The sequence below is a fragment of the Arachis ipaensis genome, chromosome B1 (assembly GCF_059453495.1).
Source record: "Arachis ipaensis isolate K30076 ecotype BB chromosome B1, ASM5945349v1, whole genome shotgun sequence".
Taxonomy (NCBI): domain Eukaryota; kingdom Viridiplantae; phylum Streptophyta; class Magnoliopsida; order Fabales; family Fabaceae; genus Arachis; species Arachis ipaensis.
The window spans coordinates 130,751,317-130,775,849 of NC_142436.1; the positions used below are offsets into that span (position 1 = coordinate 130,751,317).

General features: G+C 34.5%; 1 protein-coding gene and 1 long non-coding RNA gene across 2 annotated transcripts; both read left to right on the forward strand.

Moving 5' to 3' along the window:
- The first annotated feature begins 6,269 nt into the window (after nucleotides 1-6,269).
- Nucleotides 6,270-10,870, forward strand: VIP4 (leo1-like family protein). Its single transcript, XM_016337878.3, has 11 exons — nucleotides 6,270-6,634; nucleotides 6,720-7,111; nucleotides 7,687-7,819; nucleotides 7,914-8,096; nucleotides 8,531-8,707; nucleotides 8,911-9,042; nucleotides 9,133-9,312; nucleotides 9,398-9,529; nucleotides 9,641-9,745; nucleotides 9,840-10,097; nucleotides 10,594-10,870. The coding sequence occupies exons 1-11, from the start codon at nucleotides 6,476-6,478 to the stop codon at nucleotides 10,729-10,731; spliced, it is 1,989 nt and encodes a 662-aa protein (XP_016193364.1). The 5' UTR covers nucleotides 6,270-6,475; the 3' UTR covers nucleotides 10,732-10,870.
- Nucleotides 10,871-11,337: 467 nt separating this feature from the next.
- LOC107634373 (uncharacterized) lies at nucleotides 11,338-13,511 on the forward strand. The gene is made up of 2 exons (XR_001618871.3): nucleotides 11,338-11,543; nucleotides 13,243-13,511. It is a non-coding gene; the product is annotated as an uncharacterized LOC107634373 (long non-coding RNA).
- Nucleotides 13,512-24,533: the final 11,022 nt, after the last annotated feature.

Genomic DNA, 24,533 nt, shown 5'->3' on the forward strand with positions numbered 1-24,533 from the left:
CATGTTACGACAAACTAACACTAAAGTTGGCATACAAAAATAAATTGGCAGTTATTCGTCGGAATTAATCCAAACAAATTGACAATTATAAGTTAGAATTAATCCAAACAAGCCGACACCTATAAGTTGGAACTACTCCTAAAAAAACCAACAACTATAAGTTGGAATCAATCCAAACAAGGCGACACCTATAAGTCGGAATCAATCCAAACATACATCAATTATAAATCGGAATTACTTCAAAACAAACCGACAATTATATGTTAGAATCAATATGAACAAATAGGCAATTATAAGTCGAAATCAATTCAAACAAACTGGTAGTTATAAGTCGGAATCAATCTAAGTAGGCCAACACCTATAAGTTGGTGTCAGTTCAACAAACAATCACCTACAAGCTTGTCCAAAAATATACAAATATAAGCAATACATTTTTCAATGACAAGCTTGCTCAACTTTTATTTTCAAGATTACCAAGTTGATCTTGGGGATAATCCTCATATCTCCGAATTGTTACATGATGCGCATCTCTTCCATATCCTACAGAGTTATAACTCGATTTTCATAAAGATCAACCTGCTTCTCTTTAAATAAATAGGTCAAGCTTGGGGGCTGTGATCGACAAGTTATAATTCGAAGATTAGGTTAAAAGAATGTTAAGATTTTCATGACTCAAACAACACCACCTATGTTATGCATAACTCGGCCGTTATACCTATAACTCGACCATTACAACCTGTTCAGTTCCATATTACTCAGTTACTGCACCTATAGCTCAAAGAACAAGTAAAAAAAAAATAGATATAATCATTCAAGTAAAATAGAAAATTAACCTCCTCACATGTCACCCCACTAATACCTCAGAGAAGTAGTCAAAACAGATGTTAGAACTTCAAACATAACTATACTATAGCTTACACATGTGTTCTCTAATATCTCGGCAATTGAAGATATTCGAAAACGGTCATTTCTCCATAAGTAAGTCTATATAAGGTAAAGCAAGATAAAATGTAGAGTACATCTGAAAACCTAATACTCACTTAAGTCACTCTCACTCTCTTCTTTGAATTATTATTGACTTGAGAGTCAGAGTACCTTTTGCAAGTAACTACTCTGTCTGGTATTTTTTGAAGTCCAGCGTATACCTTATCCGTGGATAAATCAGGACAATGTCTCCTTTTTTGCGACGAGTTATATCTCGGACAGACCCCTTAGTAGCAAGAACATTCTTGAACAGAGATGACAATGTCTTAAGGCTCATTTTGCACACTTTGTTCATACCTTTTTCTTGGTGACGATCAAACGATAACGACAACAACTTTAAACATGACTACAACAACTATCACTTATCATTTATCTCTCTTTCTCTTTATGTATTATTGTTGTTATTAATGATGAGGATAATGTTGGTTTTGGAGTTGTGGTTGAGAAAAAGGGATATTTACTATTAGAGGAGTTATTGTGGTGGTGGTGCCAGCAAAAGTCAGTTATAGTGGTGGATATAATGTTATTAAGGCTGTATTTGTTTACAGGGATGAGACACTGAGACAGGGACACAGAAACACAAAATCGTGTTTGACAGATGAGACATGGACAGAGACATTGTGTCCAGAGATGCTGAATTAGTGTATTTTGTGTTCATCCTGACAGGAAGGACATAGAGACACTAACAAGGGACATAACTTATTTTTAATTTTTCTTTCATTATTCTTGTTAATTTTTCATAATTATATTTTTTATTATTATAATTTTCTTCTCAAGTTTTTTGGATGAAAAAAATGAGAATAAATTGGATTTTCATAATTTGTTCTAATTTATCACCAAATAGAATACAAGAACATAAAATTTTGTGTCTTTGTCCTTTGTGTTTTATTCTCAGTGTCTTGTCTTGTCCTGTTCTCCAAAACCAACACAGCTTAAAGGATAGGGTTGAAAGTGTGAACTAACTTGAAATCAACTCATTACGGCTTTATTTGGATTTTGTTTCGAGGTAGAAATACAAAGATAGAAAATTAGAGATAAATACATTTATAAAAGAATTTGTTTACATAGCTTCTTCAACAAAAATTAAGCAGTAAAGTTGAAAAATTTTGAAAAAGTAACTTTTATCCTTATCTTTTTCTTACTAGCGACACTAAACTATCGTAATCTTTTTTCTTCCATTGTCATTCTTCATCCAAAATCATAAATTCAAACCAAAATCCACAAATCTAGTAACAGTAACATTTACTTCATCAATAGAAATCAATAAAAAATCAAATTTTTTAATCCAAATAAAAGACAAAAACATAAACCAAGAGATCGACAAAGATAGGGAGAGAGCGAAAGAGTGTCAAAAGCATATGCGACAGCCGTAATGAGACAACGTAGTAGATGTGTCAACAATAATGGTGCAAAAATAGAGGTCGAGAGAGATTGAAAGAGTTAGAGAAAGTAAGATTGAGAATGAGACGAATGGGGAAATAAGGTAGAGGCAATGGCGAAAGCAAAGATAACAGCGACAAGTGTAGAGACGAACCATATATACGTGATGAAGGAAGAAGGTAGTGATTTGCATATTTTTTTTGTTCGTTGATGTCCATATTTTGGTGATGGAGCAAAAAGTAGCGCTTGTGGTGGTGGTTGTGATGACGACAATGGATGCAACAATGGTAATAGTTTGGGGTGATAGACAAAGGTGGGTTGTAGCTATAATTGAAAAAATGTAAAAAGTATAATTGGATTATTGAAATTTTAATAAGGATAGTTTTGGAAAAAGAAATAAATGATTTCATATCTCTAAAAATTTATCTTTGTGTCTCAACTTTCGTGTAATTAAAGACATGTATGATGGGCCACAACTAGTGTGAAGACTCAAGGTGGTGTGACAGAGGAATTTCCTATTGGTATAGGATTACATCAGGGATCATCCTTAAGTCCATACCTTTTCACATTAGTCTTGGAAGTACTCACAGAGCACATCCAAGAGCCTGTGCCATGGTGCATGCTTTTTGCCGATGATATCGTCCTTATGGGAGAGTCAAGGGAAGACCTAAATAAGAAGTTGGAGTTATGGAGAGAAGCTTTAGAAGTGTATGGTCTACGCATAAGCCGTAGCAAGACGGAATATATGGAATGTAAGTTCAGTTCGAGAAGGAAAAACCCTAATATAGAGGTGAAGATTGAAGAAAATACCGTACGAAAAGTTAAAAGTTTTAGGTATCTTGGGTGCATCATACAGGATAATGGAGAGATTGAACAGGATGTAAATCATAGGATCCAAGCAGGTGGTCAAAATGGCGGAGTGCATCTGGTTTTATATGCGACAAAAAAGTGCCTTTAAAACTTAAAGGTAAATTCTATCGCACCGCTATAAGACCGGCTATGCTTTATGGTACGGAGTGTTGGGCGGCTAAAGGGGAGCACGAACATAAGTTGAGTGTGGCAGAGATGAAGATGTTGAGATGGATGAGTGGTCATACGCGATTGGATAAAATAAGGAATGAAGATATAAGGGAGAGAGTTGGAGTAGCACCCATTGTGAAAAAGATGGTTGAATCGCGTCTTAGGTGGTTTGGACATGTGAGAAGAAGACTGGTAGAACATCCAGTCAGGAGGGTGGATGAGATGGAAGATGGACAAGGGGCGAAAGACAGAGGAAGACCTAAGAAGACCATCCATGAAGTGGTCAAACGAGATCTACATGTAAATAGTCTCTCTGTAGACATGACACATGACAGAGCACAATTGCGTCGTTTGATTCATGTAGCCGACCCCACTTAGTGGGACAAGGTTTTGTTGTTGTTGTTGTTGTTGTTGTTGTCGTTGTTGTCTCAACTTTCAGAATGTATAGAAATTTTAGCTAAATCTGTTCTAGAGATAGAGACATAAATATACTTATAAATTTGTCCCATTCTCTTCATCCAAATATGGTTCTATCTCTAAATTTTGTTTGTTTTTCTGCATTTTTGTTTTAAGACGAAATTTAAATAGAGCCTAATGACTTGACGGGCTAAGTTCATGAGCATGAGCCAAACTTAAATTGAATTTGAATTTGAACTCACGTATTAAATAAGATAAGATTGTGTTTAGACAAATTTAATTTATTAACTCGTGTTAACTCTATTATAATTATATATTAGTTATTATAAATATTAACACATATTTACTTATTTTATACTTTTAATTTATATGACATGCATGCTTACTAAATATTAGGAAGGTAAAATGCCTTTTATATTATTTATGTATTATATAAATCATATTATTTTTATTTATTTTATTATATGTTAAATAATTGATGAATGAAAACACGAAGAGTTCAACTATATTACTTTTTTTTATAGAAGAGTATGGACTAAAGGCAAGATATTATTTTTTTTTTTGTATCTAAAAAAAAAAAAGAGCACCCAAACTTAGGAAGCTAATAAACAGGAATGGTAACAGAGGAACATGCCCCCATCTCTAGAAACATTTTCCGTCCCCGTTGCATACCTGTGACGAGTAATGAAGACCCCATATGCACTGGATATTTCGATTTTTGCAGATATCCACGGGTTTGGAGGAAAAAATAAAAAAAAATAAAAAAGAGAAAAAGTTCATAAATTATAATAAAAAGTTAGTAATCCACTATTACGTATGTTTTAGTTTGACATGAAACAGTATTATAGCAAATTCACAGAAAAATCATTAATATAACAAAATTAACATTATAAAAAATTTAGTATTATAACAAATAGTAACAATTTCACAATAAATTTAGTATTATAATTCAATATTCTAATTTCACAATAAGAATTCAATCCCTAAACTGAGTTTTACACTAATAGAATCTAACTCTAAACCTAAATTTATCAATTAACAGAATTCAAACTCTAAACTTAATTTCATAGCAATTTCATCAATTAAAAATAAAAACATACATTAATACCAATTTCATCCATTAACAAAAACATCCAACATATTGCAAGGTGGTCGACTATGGAACAGAGTTGTTGTAGACTTGGGAAGCAGAGGCGTCGTTGACGCCGTGGAGCAGAGGCGTTGCTGGTGAGTTGTCGTCAACGTGCAGATTTGAGGCTTCATCGCGGAGTAGAGATGGAGGCGGCAGCGAAGCTGTAAGCAGCAATCAATGAGCGATGCAATAGAGGAAGAAAGTGAGTAGCGACGACGATGGAAGAAGGTGAGGGACGACGATGTAAAGGAATGAGAGGGAGGATGCCGACAATGTAGTGAGAAGGAAGAAGGACTGAAGGAGGAGGTGCTGGTGAGATTGTGAGTGAGAGAAAGGCTCGTGAGAGAGAGTGAAGTGACTAAGTGAGAAGAGGTAGGTGAGATTGTGATTTGGAAGTAGGGTTTTAGCATAATATATACATGAGGTTATTTTTGTAATTTCATATTCATGGGTACCCTTAGGGCATGTACCTCTTTTCCTGTCCTACTTCATTTATTACACGGGTACTCGTACTCGCCATTCATGAAGAAAAAATCCCTAAAACTTGCTTCCTGGCAGATAAATCTCTGCGGATACTCGTTTTTTTTTCACCCTACTCTCCCCGCAAAAAATTGCCACCACTATTAATATAGATCACGCAGAAAAGCATCAACAATATCTTTTTTAGATTCCAAATATTCTGAATATATGTGATTGCTCCACGCTCTTTTCTTTGCCAAGTAGTCAGTAATCATATTTTCTTTTTTCAAGATATATAGTTGATAATTTTTTTTCATGTATAAATTATAATTTATATACTTTTATTCATATTATTTAAGCTAGTTTATGAATTTTAAATGAATCAAGTTTGAATTTTATAATTAAGTTTAATTGTTAATAAGTTGAGTGAACTCAATTTTTGTGAATTGAATTTGAAATTGACCTAATTTATTTTAACTTAACTGAGTTCTAATACTGAATAGGAGATGAAAGAAGATGTAAATAAAAAGTGTAAAAAGTGTTAAACTATTATCACTTTAATTGGTTAAATTCACTATATTAATAATAATTTTTATAAATTTAATTTTGATGTATTGACAATATAAAAAAATATTTAATTATTTAATTAAATTCATGAGTTTATATAAATGTTTAAATTAAAATTAGTTATTTTTATTGATAATTAGTTAGGACATGAAAATATATATATATATATATATATATATATATATATATATATATATATATATATATATATAGTGATGTAAAGGTGGTTCTAGGGGTTTTTTTTTTATTTTTTTTTTATTTTTTTATTTTTTTTTTATGGTCATAGGGTGGTTCGAGCCTTCGAGGCTTCGAGCGAGAGGAATACTCGGTCCCTTTTGTTCCGGACTTCTGGTTGCTTAGGCCCTAGCCTTTTTCGTATTCTACCACCCAAAAAGGTCCAAAAACTAAAAAAAAAAGGCAAAGAGGAATAACAACTGAGAAATAAAAAAAAGGGTGAAGAAACACACACGCAGGGAGCAAGAGGGAGGGAGGGTTCAGTCACCGGCGAAGAAGAAGATGGGTGGAGGAGGAGAAGAGAAGCGCCATCAGATGATGCAAAACCTCTTCGGCGATCAGTCCGAGGAGGAAGAAGAAGACCTCGATTCCGAACACGAGTCTAATCCCCACCCCGACGACACCGCTGCCATCGACAACAACAACCACCACTACGCCTCCGTAACTATAACTATAACTGCAACAATCCCTGAATTTCATTTATTTGAATCTGAATTTGAATTTGGAATTCTTGAATCTTGAATAGGACGAAGGCGAGGGAGGTGTGGAGCCCGAGGTTGAGGGGGAAGGAGAAGCTGAGGTGGATGTGGAGGGTCACGGCGAGGTGGAAATCGAGAGCGAAGGGGAGGGGGATGCTCCTGATCACGGAGAGAGTGAAGCCGAGAGGGATCAGACTTCGCAGGAGGTGGAGGTGGATGCTGCTGATCAGAGAGAAGAAGAGAGCGATGCCAGAGGCACCGACAGTGACGCGAAGGAGGAGGAAGAGGAGGAAGAGGAAGAAGACGACGAGTATGGGCAGAGAGTAGTTACTAGCAAGCACAGGGGCGCCGTCGTTGAGAGCGGATCCGAGGAGAACCGTTACCATGAGAATGAGAATGAGAATGAAGATGAGGAAGTTGATGAAGCTAGGAGTCCAAGGTATATATATATACACATTCTAGATAGATATCTGCTAATTGCATTTAACAATATTCTGAGTGGATAGTTTTCAATTTCATGGTTTCATGCGTTTGTTCTGAGGCTAAACCTCTAAATTATCGAAAATATCACTCACAGCTTCCTCATTGCGATGCTAAAATGTTGAAAAACAATTGCATAGTCATGGAGAAGCAAAATACTATTGACTACTCGGACCATGACTAATCTAGGATTTCACTCTATTCTGAATACTTTCTTTCTTTGCTTTGGTTCTATCATACCAAGTATTGACCACTGGTACTGATGGTAGAATTGCTGCCTAGGTTTTTCCTGTCATCTCACATTTGATTAAACCGGTGATTTGTTCTGCTTTTGTTTATGGTTTGTGGTATAGGTTTTGTATGTGAATGTCTTCTGTTACCTTACATTGCAGCCTTGGTGTGGATTTAGGAAATTGCTTTCAGTTACTGGATAAATAGAACAAAAAATTTGTTTAAAACCTAGGGATAATAAGGCTTTTTGGGATGCTGTGAGATTCTATGACAGTTTTAAACTTTTAATTTCTATATTGGCAGTGGATCTCCCCGAGAGGACAAAGATCAGATTCGTGATTCTGCTCCTGAAATTCGTGATGTATTTGGGGATTTTGACGATGATGAGGAGGAGGATGGATATGCAGTTCATCATGACATTGAACATGACTCAAATGTGAGTGCCTGCTACCAATAACTGATATATTTAGTTTGTCTTTGTGTTGCTTAAAATTTTGCAAATGAATAATCAAAGTAATCTCCTGCCTCAGAGATCCCCTGTTGAAGAAGAGGCCTATGAAAAAGGCCTGAGGCCAGAGGATATACTTGCAGATGAAGATCATAGGTATGGATCAGAAGAGGAAAATTATGAGATGAAAACTAAAGAGAAACCACTTGGGCCACCATTGGAGTTAGAGGTTCCGCTGCAACCACCTCCAGCTCTTCCAGAAAAGGTCTGGCGTAATTTATGTGGAAGCCTGTGGTTTATATATTAATTTGAATTTAACTTTGACTTTGGGTGGCTGGATAAGAGTTCTTATTCTTCTTTTGGCATATGATGCCTTTATGATTTTTGGTGCAACATTTAAGGTGCCAAAGTGAAAAGTATGCAGTTTAAAATGATAGAAGTAGTTGTATTCTTAAAAAAGTTCCTTCATGATCACTTTCTGATGACATATTTGGGCAAAAGGCAGCTTATATGAGGGGCTTTTTAACATCAAACTATCTCATATCTGATAACGTTGGGATGATGGATGCAATTTATGAAGCTATGTCATTCTAGAGGATCTTATGTAAATAATGAAATGGTTTCCATAGGTGCATTGAATTTTTGTAAAAAGATGTTGAATTTCAATGTTAAACTCCTTTCTCTTTATCTATGGGGCAGATGAACATGATTAAAGTTTCTAATATTATGGGTGTTGACCCAAAACCATTTGATCCTAAAACATACGTGGAAGAGGATACCTTTGTAACTGATGAGTCTGGAGCTAAGAAACGCATACGCTTGGAGAGCAATATCGTGCGATGGAGGACTGTCAGAAATCCTGATGGCACATCATCTGTAAGTAACTGTATGCAGCTATTGTTTTGTTTTTAAACCTAAAATGATCAGTGTTTCCAGTTACTGCTCATAGGTGGAGATGGATGCTCCTATTCTTGTTTTTCGTAACTGCTTTTTGGCCCTTGATGCTGGTCTTATATCTTTTCCAAATTAAATTTTTAATTAAAATAGTCTATCAATCCTTTTTTCTTGTTGTGTTTCAGTACGAAAGCAATGCTCGCTTTGTGAGGTGGTCTGATGGCAGTTTGCAGTTATTAATTGGGAATGAAGTTCTTGACATATCAGTACAAGATGCACAGCATGATCAGGCACATCTTTTCCTCAGACATGGGAAGGTGAATTCTGAATCTCTGTTATCCTGTAGATTTGCGCTACCAGATTTTGATGGTTCACCCTCCAATTGACTATGTGTAAAATGCTCACAGGGCATTCTCCAATCACAAGGAAGGTTACTAAGGAAAATGAAGTTTATGCCATCTTCGTTGTCATCAAATTCTCATCGACTGCTGACTGCTCTTGTTGACTCGAGGCACAAGAAAGTTTACAAGGTTAAAAACTGCATTACTGATATTGATCCTGAGAGAGAGAAAGAGGAAAAAGAAAAGGTATAATCATTTATATAAAGTAGTTTCCTCTCTGTATAATACTTCTCATGATTACCATTATCCAGTTTCCTAATGATTTTTGCAGGCTGAAAGTCAAACAATCAGGGCTAACGTACTGCTTAATCGTAAGCGTGAGAAGGTTAACAGGAAATATCCTCCAACAGTGGATAGGAGGCGTCAACTATCTCCTGGGTTTTTGGAGGATGCTTTGGATGAGGTATACTTTTCAATCTTACATATATTTTCCCTCTCACTTTCATGATATTATGGCATGTATTTATATTGATGAAAATGTTCCATACACATTCCCACTCCCCTGAAAAAAAAGGAGGATGAAACAGATTATTATGATTCTCGTCGATCTCAACGCCGCTTTGAAGATGATTTGGAACTTGAGGCTCGGGCAGAGAGACGAATTATGAATGCCAAAAAGGTATTCTTCATCAGTATCCTCTTCTACAGTCTACATATATGTTAGTCATGTTTTCTCCCCTTAACCACTGAGGGGGTTCCTTTTCCAATTGTAGTCACAGGGGCCGAAAGATATTCCTCGCAAATCATCCATGCCACCTGCTAAATCCTCACGGCGCCCAATGGATTATTCAGATGAGGAGAGAGAGGAATCTGAGTATGAAACTGAAGGTGAGGAAGATGAGAGACCTGTTTCACGTAAAAGGGCTGAAGACACTGAGCCAGAATATGAGGATGAGGAAGATGAAGAGGAAGAACATTATGAAGAAGAGGCACAAGTTAATGATGCATCAGAGGAGGAACAGGAAGAAGAGGTATTATGGTTTTATATAAATCTAGTAGTTTGATATGAACTAGTTCTATTTAAAAGTATGCCATTGCTGTTATGTGCCATGGGGTTGTCTTGCATTACATGTGATTGGTTCATAAACTTCATATTGTTTGGTAGCTTTTTAGTTTTTTTATCATTTGTAAGTGTCCATGCTGTGCTACATTTTATTGTTGGGGAGCTCGAGATTCGTCTTCAATTTTGAATTGGATTCTCATGTTTGTTACCTTTAGTTGTAGTAGAAACTCAAGTGCAGTTAACTTTATGTGAAGTTAATAACTGAGAATCGTTAAATGATTTGACATATTTGACTAAATTGTCATTTAACGGTTTAAAACTATCAACTTCACATTAAGTTAACTGCACCTGAATTTCCACCGTTGTAGTATAAACTCAGGTGCAACCGTGCAAGTAATGACTGAGATTAACTTGGTCAATCGCTGTGGTTTCAAATTCATTAGTGTTTTAATGGCTTAATGCAGGAACCAAAGCAGAAGAGCAAGGAGGCGAGAGGCAGTATGAAAAGGAAGGGATTTGAATCGGATGAGGACTCTCCTCCCAGAAAACCAACCACCGCTAAGCGCCGAATGGCCGTTGTTTATGATAGTGATGATGAATGAATGAAAGATGATTTCAGGCCTTAATTTCATAACGTGTAACCTTATATATAACCTTTGATTCTCAGTGCGATATATTTTTATTCTTGTCATTAGATGTACCATCACATTTTGCTAATGATTTATTTATCATTCTGTGTAATAGTTTTTGTTTTTTGTTTTTATTTTGTTGTTTGAAATTACATAGGAAAGATCGTTGATCGTCCTCTCTTCTTTCCATTTTGATTTTCTAAAAGTAAAAAAAAATAATAATTAAAAAAAAAAATTAGAATCCCATTAATTTCCCCCTTTACACGGTCTTCACTTGGTGAGTTTGATATTTATATAGGGTGTTTGTTAAGGTATGATGATAAATTTATTTGTATTTATATCGGTACTATAAAATCATGGACAAATAAAAATTTGACATGTAATTTATATTATCCATGTTAGTATTTAAATATTTTTTTAAAATATATATCATATCACTAATTTTACTAAAATATCCTTACAATTTATATAAAATTGACAAAAACAACCTTTCTTTTATTTCTAATAAAAAAATGAAACATCCTTATTTTTATTTCAGAAAACACTAGCCTTATAAACCTAATAAATATAAAAATTCAATAAACTTTAACTTTTAAATTTCAAAACTCAAATAATTTAAAACAAAAGGATCTAGAGAAACGAGATCTGAAAAATACAAAATTGCTCTTCAATCTTCATCTTCTTCCCCTTTTCAATCGTGAGACGCAATCACGACGGTTGTGGTGGCTAGAGGCGGCGAGCGGCGGTGAGAGGACAACAAATGAAAGAGGACCACCACTTTTCAGGTTTGCAGTTCATCACTTTTTTTTTCTTTGGTTCAACATCTACATTTTGTTATCGTCAATTTATGCCTTAATGATGTTTCGTACCGTTCTACAGCAAGGTTTTGATCATGTCAATTTTGTTTGTTGTTCTCCTATTACTGAGTTGTTATGGAAAACAATCCTAATATCTAGGTATTGAACTTATTAATCCACCGAAAAACAGAATATCAATTTTGTTCTTTTGTTCTTGTCAGATTTGCAATTCATCACTTTTTTTACTCTTTGGTTCAACCTCTGCATTTTGTTCCTTTGTTCTTGTTAATTTAATTCCTCAATGCCTCTGTTATACTATTAAGAATAACAATTAGCAAAATATTTGATGATGATCGAAAATATTGTCAAAGTGCATGTTTCTTATTACCTATCCTAGCATATCCGCAACATCTTGTTTGTTACAAGCTGTAACATCCTTTCTTTTTAGTTTTACACTAGTAATTGTTATTTTCAATTTAGATATGGATCATCTGATCTATCCCATTTAACTTTGAAGTAAATAACAATTACTAGTGTAAAACTAAAAAGAAAGGATGTTACAGCTGATAAGATGATTCATATCTCAATTGTTATTTTACATTAGTAATTGTTATTTATCTCAATTGAAACTAGTAAAAATTCTCTCAAGTTTCAACAATGAACAAGCACTTAGATGATTTAAGTTGATCCAGTTTACTGTAATTTATTAGAAATGCTTGAAATTGCATAGGTGGTTGAGATATACTTTTATGCAAACTATTATATAAAATAATTATTGTAATTGCACAGAGAGAAAATGTGCAAGTAAGTTAGGGAAGAATTACATATCCTTCTAGACAAAAATTCTTTATGACCAAGTTAACTTCGATTGTTGATTGGTCACTCACTATGTAAAAAATGTGCCACATTCAATAATGCTTGTTTTACTAGTTTGAATTATTCCTTTCATGGTTGCATCCTAAACCAGGGACTATAGTAATTAAATGAATCAATAATGCTAAGTGTACGTAAGTGGAGTGCTTAGTACGTGCAGCTCAGGAAAGAAAATTAGGGCCTTATTTGACCACCCTAGCTTGTCTTAAAAATTCTGATTTTATTTCAGATTAAAGAGACCACTCCAAGTGAAGCAACATTAGCAGAAAAGACCTAAATAAATAAAACCTAAATAGTAGATTGTTCTAGAAGAGGTATAAAAGATATTCAAGAAACAAATTGTAAATGCGCCTGAGTTTGACATTAATTTGCTTTTAAAATAATAAAAATAATTTCTGGCTATATAGAGCAGACAAAAAAAAATGCTTAATATATTAATTTAATTCCTTTGAACAAATTGGGATCCCTGTGTTTGGAAACTTTCCATTTGATGTTAACCGACTTAGATTTAATTAATGAAGTCTCATTCTCTGTTTCTGCATGTGCTTTCTTTCTTTTTACTCATGCATATATTGTGAGGTTTAACACCGTGTGATAGGACCATAGTTTTTTGTGAAGAGTATATAATAGAGAGAGGTCGATTGCATATAAAAGAAGAAATTAAAGAAGAAAGTGTCATATATATGGCTCTCTTGTATATGAACAATGTCTTTGATAATAATATTAAAGAGTATATAATACAAGTTTAAAGATTTTTTAACTGGCACTCTCTTGTAAATTGTAAATATTTTAACTAATATAAAAATTTATGTAGGCATTTGACGGGAAGAAGTGGGAGAAGTTTAATAGCAAAAAGGTTGTCTCACTGGCATTTGCAAGGATGCAAGGAAAGAACAAAAAAAATTTTCGTACAAAGGTGAAGAAGCAGCACAGTTATCTGCTGTTGGGGACTCTAAACATGTCAATATTTCATGTGAATGTGTATATATGTGAATGTATATTAGGTACTGTTAATTAGTTTTGTCAATGTTGTAATAAAGCCTAAAAAAGATGTGAATGCATATGTGAATCAGTTTCTTAGAATTGCTCTTATGATAGATCAACCATCTAGAATATTTTTACCAGATCATCTATCAAAGCTTCTTTGTATTTGTCCTCTGAATTAGTGTTTTACTGTTTTGAATCTAATTCAGAAACTCAAGTATTGAAGCATGGTAAAATATATATAATAGTATAGTATGCTGTTTACAGGATAAATCATTAAAGAAAAATAAAGTATGTGATAAGATAAAACATCATAATTAAGACAAAAAAGTCCATGATTTAAGATCTAAGCTATAAAAAATTATAAAAAATTTAAAATATAATAGAAAAACCAATTAAAAAATTTAAAATATAATGGAAAGACCAATTAATGTGAAATAATAATTAACTTAAAATTATTAAATTAATCAAAGATGGTAAGTTCTTTAATTTTACAACCAATTGTCTTAAGTTTATAATTTTTTTTAAGAAAAAAATCTTTTAAATAATAGAAAGACCAAACAGAAAATTAGCAAAATAAAGATCCGAACCTTTTAAGGATATCTATTGTAGCCTATATAAATAAGAATTCCAAATCTTTAATTCTGTAAAGTTATCCATATAATGTCGACAGAAGGATCCATATAAAATATAGTGCATAAGAAATTTTTAAGTAAAAGGAATGAAACTAACTAACTCTAAACATAAATCAAACATGATTATATTATATGATAATTACGGATTTTTAATTTGTATCTGAATATTTTTGTTTATACTTATTGTAATTCCTGGTAGCTGAGCCAATAACATTGTGTAGCATCAAGTTGTAGGACCTTAGAATCAAGTTGTGGTGGTTAAATCGATCACTGGTCCTAATTTTCTCATTATAATAATAATTCAACAAAATATATTGATGGTTATCAGTGGCTAAGAGAAGGGGGGGTTGAATCTTAGCCCCTTTTTGCTGAGTAAATCTTGCTGTCCTTTTAAAACGCTTAAGGAGATATTTCTGCTTTTTATCTCGTCACTGATCAAGAGACTTTTTCTTTTTGTCTCGTAACCATGAGGAGATATTTTTTAATTTTGTCTCCTACGAACAGAATCAGAATTTGAGTAGAGTAGAAAGAGAGAATCACACCCAAAGTATCTTGGTTCAGCTGCTAAGTGCAGTGCAGCCTACATCCAGTCTCCATCACAATAATGATGGAATTTCACTATAATCAAACAGATTACAGACACCAATTCTCCCTAGGAACTACCCTTCCTGTTCAGGACAAGTCCAGAATCTATCCCCAATCCCGAACTTGACTTGGTCACTTACCAAGCTTTCAACCGCTAGGTGCTAACCCAACTTGCAAGGGGATTTCCACAGAATCATGAAACACAACACAGATGTACAAAGGACCTCTAAGGACATCTATGACTTTTTTTTTAATTTTGTATACTCTGCCTTTTTCTGCTTTATGGCTTTTTCATATAAACCTCACTGTTTGCCTTTTTCCAAGAGAGTTAAGACAGATAAAACTAAACAGAAAAATACATGAAAAATATTGAAGGAGAAGAACTTCTGTTAACTTGGGTAGCTATGAGAACTCTGTGCTTTCACTCTTTTCTCCTTGCTTCAAGCATTGACTGTTCACTCTTATTATAGAAGGGGAAGCCTCCAAGATTGAAATGGTTGAACCGAGCTAATCTTCTTCAATAACAAACCAGTTCGGCCAGAGAGAGAGAAAAAACCGAATGCAAAATCCAACATGCATTACCTCTTCCTCATCCCATCTCACCAAGCTTCATTAATCTGGGCCTTCCATCTTGACTTGCTCTCCAAGAAGGATTCCTGACCCTTGATGAGTCTTTGATGCTTGACAGCTCCATCTGCTCTATCTTCTGCTTCTTCCCCACGAAGCTACAGTAGCTACCTCCTGTGATGGATAAACAAAAGTAGAGACGAGTCATGCCTCTGGGATCTTCTTCTCTGACTGAGTTGGATCTCTTTTATTTTCGGGTATGGAGAGCTTGAGACTTCCTCACCACTTCTTACCATAAGTGGCAAAGATCTCAGCCATACCCTACTGTGGATCTTTCTTTTGCTAATGCCATAATCACAATGGCTTCTTGCTTGCACATAGATTCTCTGCTTCTACCTCTGATGGCTTGCTTCTTCATCCTTCTTCCTGACATAGAAGTGACCGAAACTAGAGAGAGAAGAGAAAGAAAATTGAAAAGCTTTCAATGTAATTGAAGAAAGAAATTAAAATGAGTTAATTCTCCACTCCCCATGCTTAGTAACGAGTAATCAATTAATGCCATCATTTCACTTGCACTTTCTCTTTCATGTTACCTAGGCACTTAAAGCTAGTTAATAAAAGTTGAAATCCATCAAAGAGGGGAGTGGATCCTCTCCAGTGAATAAAAAACTGGATGGTGTACAGTGTTTAATCTAACCATTCACCACATTCTCTCTCTTATTTATTTCTGGTCCTACTATTAAAATCAAAGGTGAGAGATTGTACTGTATTTTGTCAAGTGTTGAAAAAATTGGAGAGGATCCATTTCCATCAAAGAGGGGAGTGGGTAACCGAACCAAATGTGCACTACCTTTCCTTCTTTTATTTTAATTCGGACCAAGCTAGTTGGTCTTTTAAAGGATTTAATTTGGACTTGTTCAACAAAAACTGGCCCAATTCACATGATAATAGTTTCAGCCACATATATTTAAATATTTTTGCACAAGGCTGATTATTTTTTTTCAGTCATTTTGGGCTTTTATTTTTCTTTATGCCCAATGACAAAATCTACAAGCAACAAAATTATTAATTAACAAATGTGAATTAAAATTCAAATTAATAATTTTGTAATTAATTATTTTAATAATTTTTTATCATCATCATATTAATTTGGAGTTTTCTAAACTCATCATATATAAATGAATAAAGATGGATCCGTTTTTCATACAAATACCAAATAACATTCATGATATCTACATAACTATAAAGAAGAGTAATGTTTAATTTAAATAATCACCTAACATGTGGTTAACACTTCACTAAACAAAAAACAGATGTGACATTCAAATAATAACACTACAACTATTAAACTAAGAAATCAAAAGAATTCAATAAACCAATGGTCATTCTTCTTTAACTTCAGCAAAATAATAACACACTACAACCTCTTCGAACCTCTTTCCACTCTCACATTCTTCAACTTCACATAACTTTTTTTGAGTTCTTCTGCAATCTTTCTTGCATACCATTCGTCATCATCTAGGCTTTTTGCAACAAACAGTAATGATGGTGGTGCTGTTTTCAACATATCTACATAAACCAAAACCCAAAGTTAACATGAAGGCACAAATTGATAGACACTGATAGATGAAGAATGGAATTCATGGTTTGGTATAGAACGATAGGTAAAACATTTTTTTCCTTTCATAGTTTGCATAAATATTTACCTCTTGCCTGGTCAAACTCCTCTGACTTCTGGCCTTTATTAAGAGTTCAAGCAACTCTCTCACAAGCTCCAGGAAGTCCTTGCTTGGAGTTGTCACATTCATGACATGTAATAGATATCTACAAAAGGATTGGTGGTAAACACAAGTGATTTGAAAAATAAAGAGAAGAAAAGAGTAACTTAGCTCACTGGTATATATATAGAGAGATAGAGTTCTTGAACCTTATAGCTAGTCAAGGCTATACTTGGAAGGATTCAATTTCTAAACTCCTAGAGAGGCCAATTGAGATATGGATCATCTGATCTATCCCATTAACTTTGAAGTAAATAACAATTACTAGTGTAAGACTAAAAAGAAAGGATGTTACAGCTAGTAACAAACAAGATGTTGCAGATTGCTAAGATAGATAATAAGAAACATGCACTTTGACAAGATTTTCGATCATCATCAAATATTTTGCTAATTGCTATTCTTAATAGTATAACAGAGGCATTGAGGAATCAAATTAACAAGAAAAAAGGAACAAAATGCAGAGGTTGAATCAAAGAGTAAAAAAAAGTGATGAATTGCAAACCTGACAAGAACAAAGGAACAAATTGATATTCTGTTTTTCGGTGGATTAATAATTTCAATACCTAGATATTAGGATTATTTTCCATAACAACTCAATAATAGGAGAACAACAAAAAAAAATTGACATGATCAAAACCTTGCTGTAGAACGGTACGAAACACCATTAAAGCATAAATTGACGATAACAAAATGCAGATGTTGAACCAAAGAAAAAAACAAGTGATGAACTGCAAACCTGAAAAGTGGTGGTCCTCTTTCATTTGTTGTCCTCTCACCGCCGCTCGCTGCCTCTAGCCGCCGCAGCCGTCATGATTGTGTCTCACGGTTGGAAAGGGGAAGAAGATGAAGATGAAGATTGAAGAGCAATTTTGTATTTTTGAGATCTTGTTTCTGTCGATCCTTTTGTTTTAAATTATTTAAATTTTGAAATTTAAAAATTAAAGTTTATTGAATTTTGATATTTATTAGGTTTATAAGGCTAGTGTTTTTCTGAAATAAAAATAAGGATGTTTCAGTTTTTTATTAGAAATAAATAAAATGTTGTTTTTTTCAATTTTATATAAATTATAAGGATATTTTAGTAAAATTAGTGATATGATATATATTTTAAAGAAAGAAATTTAAATATTGATGTGGATAATATAAATTACATGTCAAATTTTTATTTGTCCACATTTTTATCGTACCGATACATATAAATTTATCATCTTACCATAACAAACACCTTTATATAGACCGTGAAGTGTGGCGTGGATTGCTAACTAATATCAGACGTGTATATTATATACAATTTCTCATTTTAACTAATTTAATTTTTATTATTTTTACATAGATTTAATAAATAAAAAGTGAATCAATTGGGTTTAATAATGTTATATCAAAAATAATATTTTTGACAAAGATATTTGTTCATATCTTGGGTCGGACACCAGTTCCAAGGGGCAAAAGCCCTACGCACTCGAAGAAAAAGGGAATGCTTATGTTTCCAGGTATAACTCACGTTTTAATCTATAAAAATCTTGTTGTTTAAAGCCCTTGCTAACTTAAGCATCTGAGTCTCTTGCAAGTACCACCCCTCATCTCCTCACGAGGAACTCAGACAGGCAGCACCTCATCACCAAAGAGGCCGGATTCGGACCCCACGTTCAGGCCCAAATCAACGTTTCAGGTAACTCTCGGAACAATATTATTAAACTGTTTGACAAGCCAGTATTCGACAAGTTTAGAATTCGATCATTGCCAAGTGCAAAAAATATTGCATTGTCGATTAACTTCCAATTACAGATTAGAATCAACTTTGGATTGGAGTCAATTCCGTACTTAGTTAGGTACTTTCTGTTAATCGATTGACGCAAATACGGAAGTCAAAGAGACATGCTCGATGAAGGTCAACAGTGTTAATCGATTGACTCAAATGCAAAAGTCGACTCGACAGAGGTCAGCAGTTTCAGAATCGACGCATATAAAGAGAAAACACTCACTCACTCACATTCCCAACGACTTTCTGAGTCAGTGCCAGTCAAGAGTCTTTTTCTTTGAAGGGTTCCTTCCATGTCTTTCAATTCTACTCTACCATTTTGTATTTCCTTTTCATGCAATTTACCTTCTTTGCAATGTCGTTTTGTTTCCTTAAATTCTGCAACTTTTACCCTTTTCAGCCTTTACATTTTAATTTGTCCTTTATTTTTCCAAACATTTTTACTTTCTGTAATTTGATTTCACTTTTATTCAAGTCATTTAAGTTTTATTTTTCATTTTGAATTTCTATAAAGTTTAGTTCTTTCTTCTTTGTCATTGTCAAAGGCATGAATTTTGATTCAAATAAAATTGGTACTCACAAAGATGAGTATGTTTCGCTCCCAGAATCTAGATATCGAACAAATTCAGATATTTTGTTTTGGTTAAAAAACTTGATTTCTTTTGGCACTTTCGACTTGTGAAAATCTGCATAATAAAATTGCACGCCCGGTGGGATAGTTTTAAAATTTAATTGTATCAATATTTTTTGTTTTCAATTGTTGCATTGTGCATGCAGTGTTGATATTTGGTGTATGCTATTAAGAAGTGGTAGAATTTTTACACAAGTAAAAATGCTCCAATAACTGCTCCACAAACTTCTGCAAATTTGATTCCACATGCAGAGTATAATTCTGGGAAATGTGTTGGAGTTATTGGTGCAAGTGCTGGTGGTAGTAGGCAAAATCCACGTCCTAGGATCACTCCAGTGCAAAATCAACAACAAGTAATCACAGGTTGGCCTCTATTTGGCATTTCTCCTAGTTATAGGCCTCCTATGGGCAGTTAGATGCCCTAAGTCAGATTTGGGAATGTGACAGTTACGATTTTTAACCAATCTCCTTTTCCATATCCTGACGTTAGTCGAGATTACTGACGTTAGGATTTTTCCCAGTAAAGAATTTTATAAAAATAGTCGCGTTGTAGATATAGTCTCTAAACCAAAAGAAATCCCTTCGTACAAACGTTTTGGTTGTCACAAGTAACAAACCCCTTTTAAAATTGATAACCGAGTATTTAAACCTCGGGTCGTCTTCTCAAGGAATTGCAGGGAGGTATGTTTTTATTATTGGTTATGAGTCTTGTAAATTAGGGGTTTTAGAAAGTAAGGGAGCAGTATGTTGCATAAGAAGAATAAAATAAATAAATAACTGTAAAATAAACTCTTGGAAAGGTATGAAAAATTGGAGGTCCTATCCTAGTTATCCTTATCAGGTGTGAAGAGAATTGGGTTTTAATCCCACTTGGTCAGCCTTGACTAAGCAAAAGAAGGTTGAGTGGACTGATTGGCTTGATTCTCAAGTCCTAGTCAACTCCTATGGAGAGACTAGCCTTAGAGCAATCCTAGCTCAAGCAGGATCTGCCAATTTCAATCACTTGCTGAGTTTGATAACTCAAGTATTACCAATCACTTGACCAAAGCCAAAAGGGAGAAAAAAATATCTAAATTAAATTGAAAGCAATCTTAAACAGAGCAAAGCAATCTTAAATCTGAAATACCTCAAATAACATCAATTAAGAAAATTATATGTAACATGGAAGAGTTCATAAATTAAATTGGGAAAATAAATAAAAATAAAGAACCTGGGATTGAGAGCCACTCCTAAAACTAAGAGAAATCCTAAATCCTAATCCTAAGAGAGATGAGAGAACCTCTCTCTCTAAAAACTACATCTACTCCTAAAATTGTGAATGTGAAAGATTTCTTATGAATGGATGCATTCCCCCACTTTATAGCCTCTAATCTGTGTTTTCTGGGCCGAGAACTGGGTCAGAAACAACCCAGAATTCACTGGTTGCGAATTCAAACACGCTGATTTCCGTCACTACGACGCATCCGCATGGAGCACGCGGTCGCGTCACCTAGCGTCAGGGAAACTATGGAATATTATATATCAAATCGAAGCCCCGGATGTTATCTTTCCAACGCAACTAGAACCGGGTCGTTTGGACATCTGTAGCTAAAGTTACAGCCGTTTGAGTGCGAGAGGGTCAGGCTGACAGCTTTGTAGTTCCTTCAACTTCTTGTATTCCTTCCACTTTTGCATGCTTCCTTTCCATCCTCTGAGCTATTCTTGCCCTGTAATCTCTGAAATCACTTAATACACATATCAAGGCATCTAATGGTAATAAGAGATGATTAATAATAAGCAAATATAAGATCAAAGAAGCATGTTTTCAATCATAGCACAAAACCAGGAAGGAAAATGTAAAACATGCAAATAGTATGAATAAGTGGGTAAAGAGTTGATAAAAACCACTCAATTGAGTACAAGATAAACCATAAAATAGTGGTTTATCAACCTCCCCACACTTAAACATTAGCATGTCCTCATGCTAAGCTCAAGAGAAGCTATAAAGAAATGAAGAGGAATGGTAGAATGTATGAAATGCAACCTATCTATATGAATGCAACTACATGCAAAATGTTTCTACCTACTTGGTTTAAAAGTAAACAAGTTCTCCAAGACAAATACAAACCAATTTCCACTAATTCAAATCGTACAATAAAAAGTAAGTAAACTTGTAAGAAGACAGCTCATGAAAGCAGGGAACATAGAATTAAGCATTGAACCCTCACTGGTAGTGTATATCACTCTAATCTCTCAAGTGTATAGGGTTATTCACTCTACTCTTCTCTAGTCACGCTTTCTAAACCTTGTTCTTCATCTAACCAATCAACAAATATTTAATGTACCAATGCAAACATCATGAGGTCTTTTCAAGGTTGTAATGGGGCTGAGGTAAAGGTAAGGATATATGTATGGCCAAGTGAGCTATAATATGAATCTTTAATTAACCTAAGCTTTCACCTAATATACATATAATCTATATTCTTTTAAATTCATACCTAGCTACCCATAATTCCCACTTTTGTATAATTCCCATACTCATGTACCAAATTTTCTTTAATTTTTTATCACATGTGCATTGATCTTTTATTAAACTTAATATTGGGGTAATTTTGTCCCCTTATTTATTTACTTATATTATATATATTTTTTCTTTTTCTCTCTTTTTTTTCTCTTTTTTTTAAAGCTGAAAAATAAACATAACTTATCAATGCACATGGATTTTTAATTTTTCTGGTCTCACATGAGTAGGTACCCAAATTTTCAATATTTTATCAAAGTAAAAACTTAACACATTCCCTTATGAACCCATGTTCCCATAATTTCCCCACACTTAATTGATACACAATCTCTATCTTAAGCTAACCAAAGATTCAATTGGGATATTTAATTATTTTACTGCTTAAGGCTAGTGATGTGGTTATAGAACATAATAAATGGGGATAAAAAGGCTCAAGGTGGCTAACAAGGGTGATGTAAAAGGTAGGCTTATTTGGGATAAGTGAGCTAATAACAAGTAATGGCCTCAATCATATGCAAGCATGTAAATACACTAAATAATGGACATATAGAATGGAATAAAGCAAATATTGCAATTATAGAGAAGAAAACACACAAGAATAAAAATTTATGGTTAAATAATATAACCATGTAAATAAGCTCAAAATCTCACAGGTTGTGTGTTCTTTGGCTTAAAAACCATGTTCCAAATATAACTTCAAACAAGTTTTAACATAAAAATTTTTCAATTAGTGAAATACTATAAAAAAGTTTCTTTGAAAAAGAAAATATTACTTTAACCAAGTGGTAAAATATGCAAAAAATTAAACAAATATGCAATCAAACATGCAAATGTAACAACTAACAAGGAAAATAAACCATTGGTGTTGAGATAGAAGAGTAACTAACCCATGGAGATCGGTATCGACCTCCCCACACTTAAAGATTGCACCGTCCTCGGTGCATGCTAAGATGTGCAAGTGGACGGGTGGCTTCAACTGATGCTTTTCTCTATAGATTGTGCAGATTGACTTGCCTGTATCCCCATGTAAACGTCTTCCGGTTCTCTTCCGGGTGGCCATCCTGAAAGAAAAAGGGAAGAAGAGTAACCCAGAAATAAAGATAGGAAAATAAATACAGTATGGGTGGGTTAATGCCAAATAATAAGGGTCTCAATTACATGGTAGCTACAACATGCAAGTGAAAAAATAATAGAAGCCATGGCATGCCAGTGGTACAAAATGTACAACAATAGGGAAGAGAGTGGGAAAGGAGAGATAATATAAATTCATGTCAATGCAAAAGTAATACAGATATAAAAGATTGGCATTGATTTAAATAATATTACTCAATCAGAATTAAACAAGTCATTAAGCACCAAGAAAATACCAGAAAAGATGTAACAGTTGAATAAGAACACTTGAACACCAATGGTAAAATAATAAGTTTAGAAAAATAAAAATATGTAATGAATAAAAGTATGCAAATAAATTAAATAAAATAAAAGATAAGAAGAATGAGAAGGGAAAGAAATAAATTAAGAAGAAAGAAAAAAAGATAGAAGAAATTAGGATTAGAGAAGAAAAGATAAGAAAATTGGCACTAATCTGGATAGGTTGTGTGACGCTGGCGACGCGGTCGCGTGGGTGACGCGGTCGCGTGGTGCGCAATAAGGTCAGGCGACGCGGACGCGTGGGGCACGCGATCGCGTGACTTGATTTGTGCTAGTGGCGCGAGTGCAGCCTCGCGGTCGCACAACTCTCTGTTCGAAACTTGGTATTGCCAAAATCCAGGGTGATGCGGTCGCGTGGTCGACGCGATCGCGTGAGTGGCCATCATGGAATATGACGCGGACGCGTGAGCCATGCGTCCGCGTGGTAAGGCGTGTGCGATCAGCACCAGTCCAGCACCACTCTCGCACAACTTTCGGTCGTGCACCCTTTCTTACGTCGATTTTCAGGTCACGCGGCCGCGTGGGTGACGCGGTCGTGGGGGAGCCATTTTTTCCACATGACGTGGACGCGTCAGCGACGCTGCCGCGTCGCGTGCGTGCTTCTCTTTTTTTTTTTTATGCAGGATGCAAAATGATATGGATGTTATGAGAAATTCCAGGTTCAATGAAATAAAATAAAATAAAACTCAAAAACAAACAAAACGAAATAAAATTAAAATTAAAATTGAAAAGGAACGATCATACCATGGTGGGTTATCTCCCACCTAGCACTTTTAGTTAAAGTCCTTAAGTTGGACATTTGGTGAGCTCCCTGTTATGGTGGCTTGTGTTTGAACTCATCCAAGAATCTCCACCAATGTTTGTATCTCCAGTAACCTCCGGGGTCCCAAACTAGGCATGTAAAGCCCTTAAGAAGCTTCAAACAGATTCTTAGGCTCCCGGGGTGACAGATGTCAGAGCAGATTCCAGGATCCCAAATTTTGCTTTTACACCCATTTTTGTCGGGATCTGTATTTTTCCAGCTGGGTGATAAGTAATTTGAATTCTCACTGCAGCTACCAAACAGCTTCCTAGACCCATTCAATTGAGCTCTACACCAACCGTTGCATTTAAACTTAAAGCTTCCAACCATAATGAACCTTGCAGGACAATTCTTACCACTGGCCATCTTCCTCTTACTCTGAATGTTACAAAGAGTTCTAAGTTGACCATCCGTCTCCAGTAGCCCATATTCA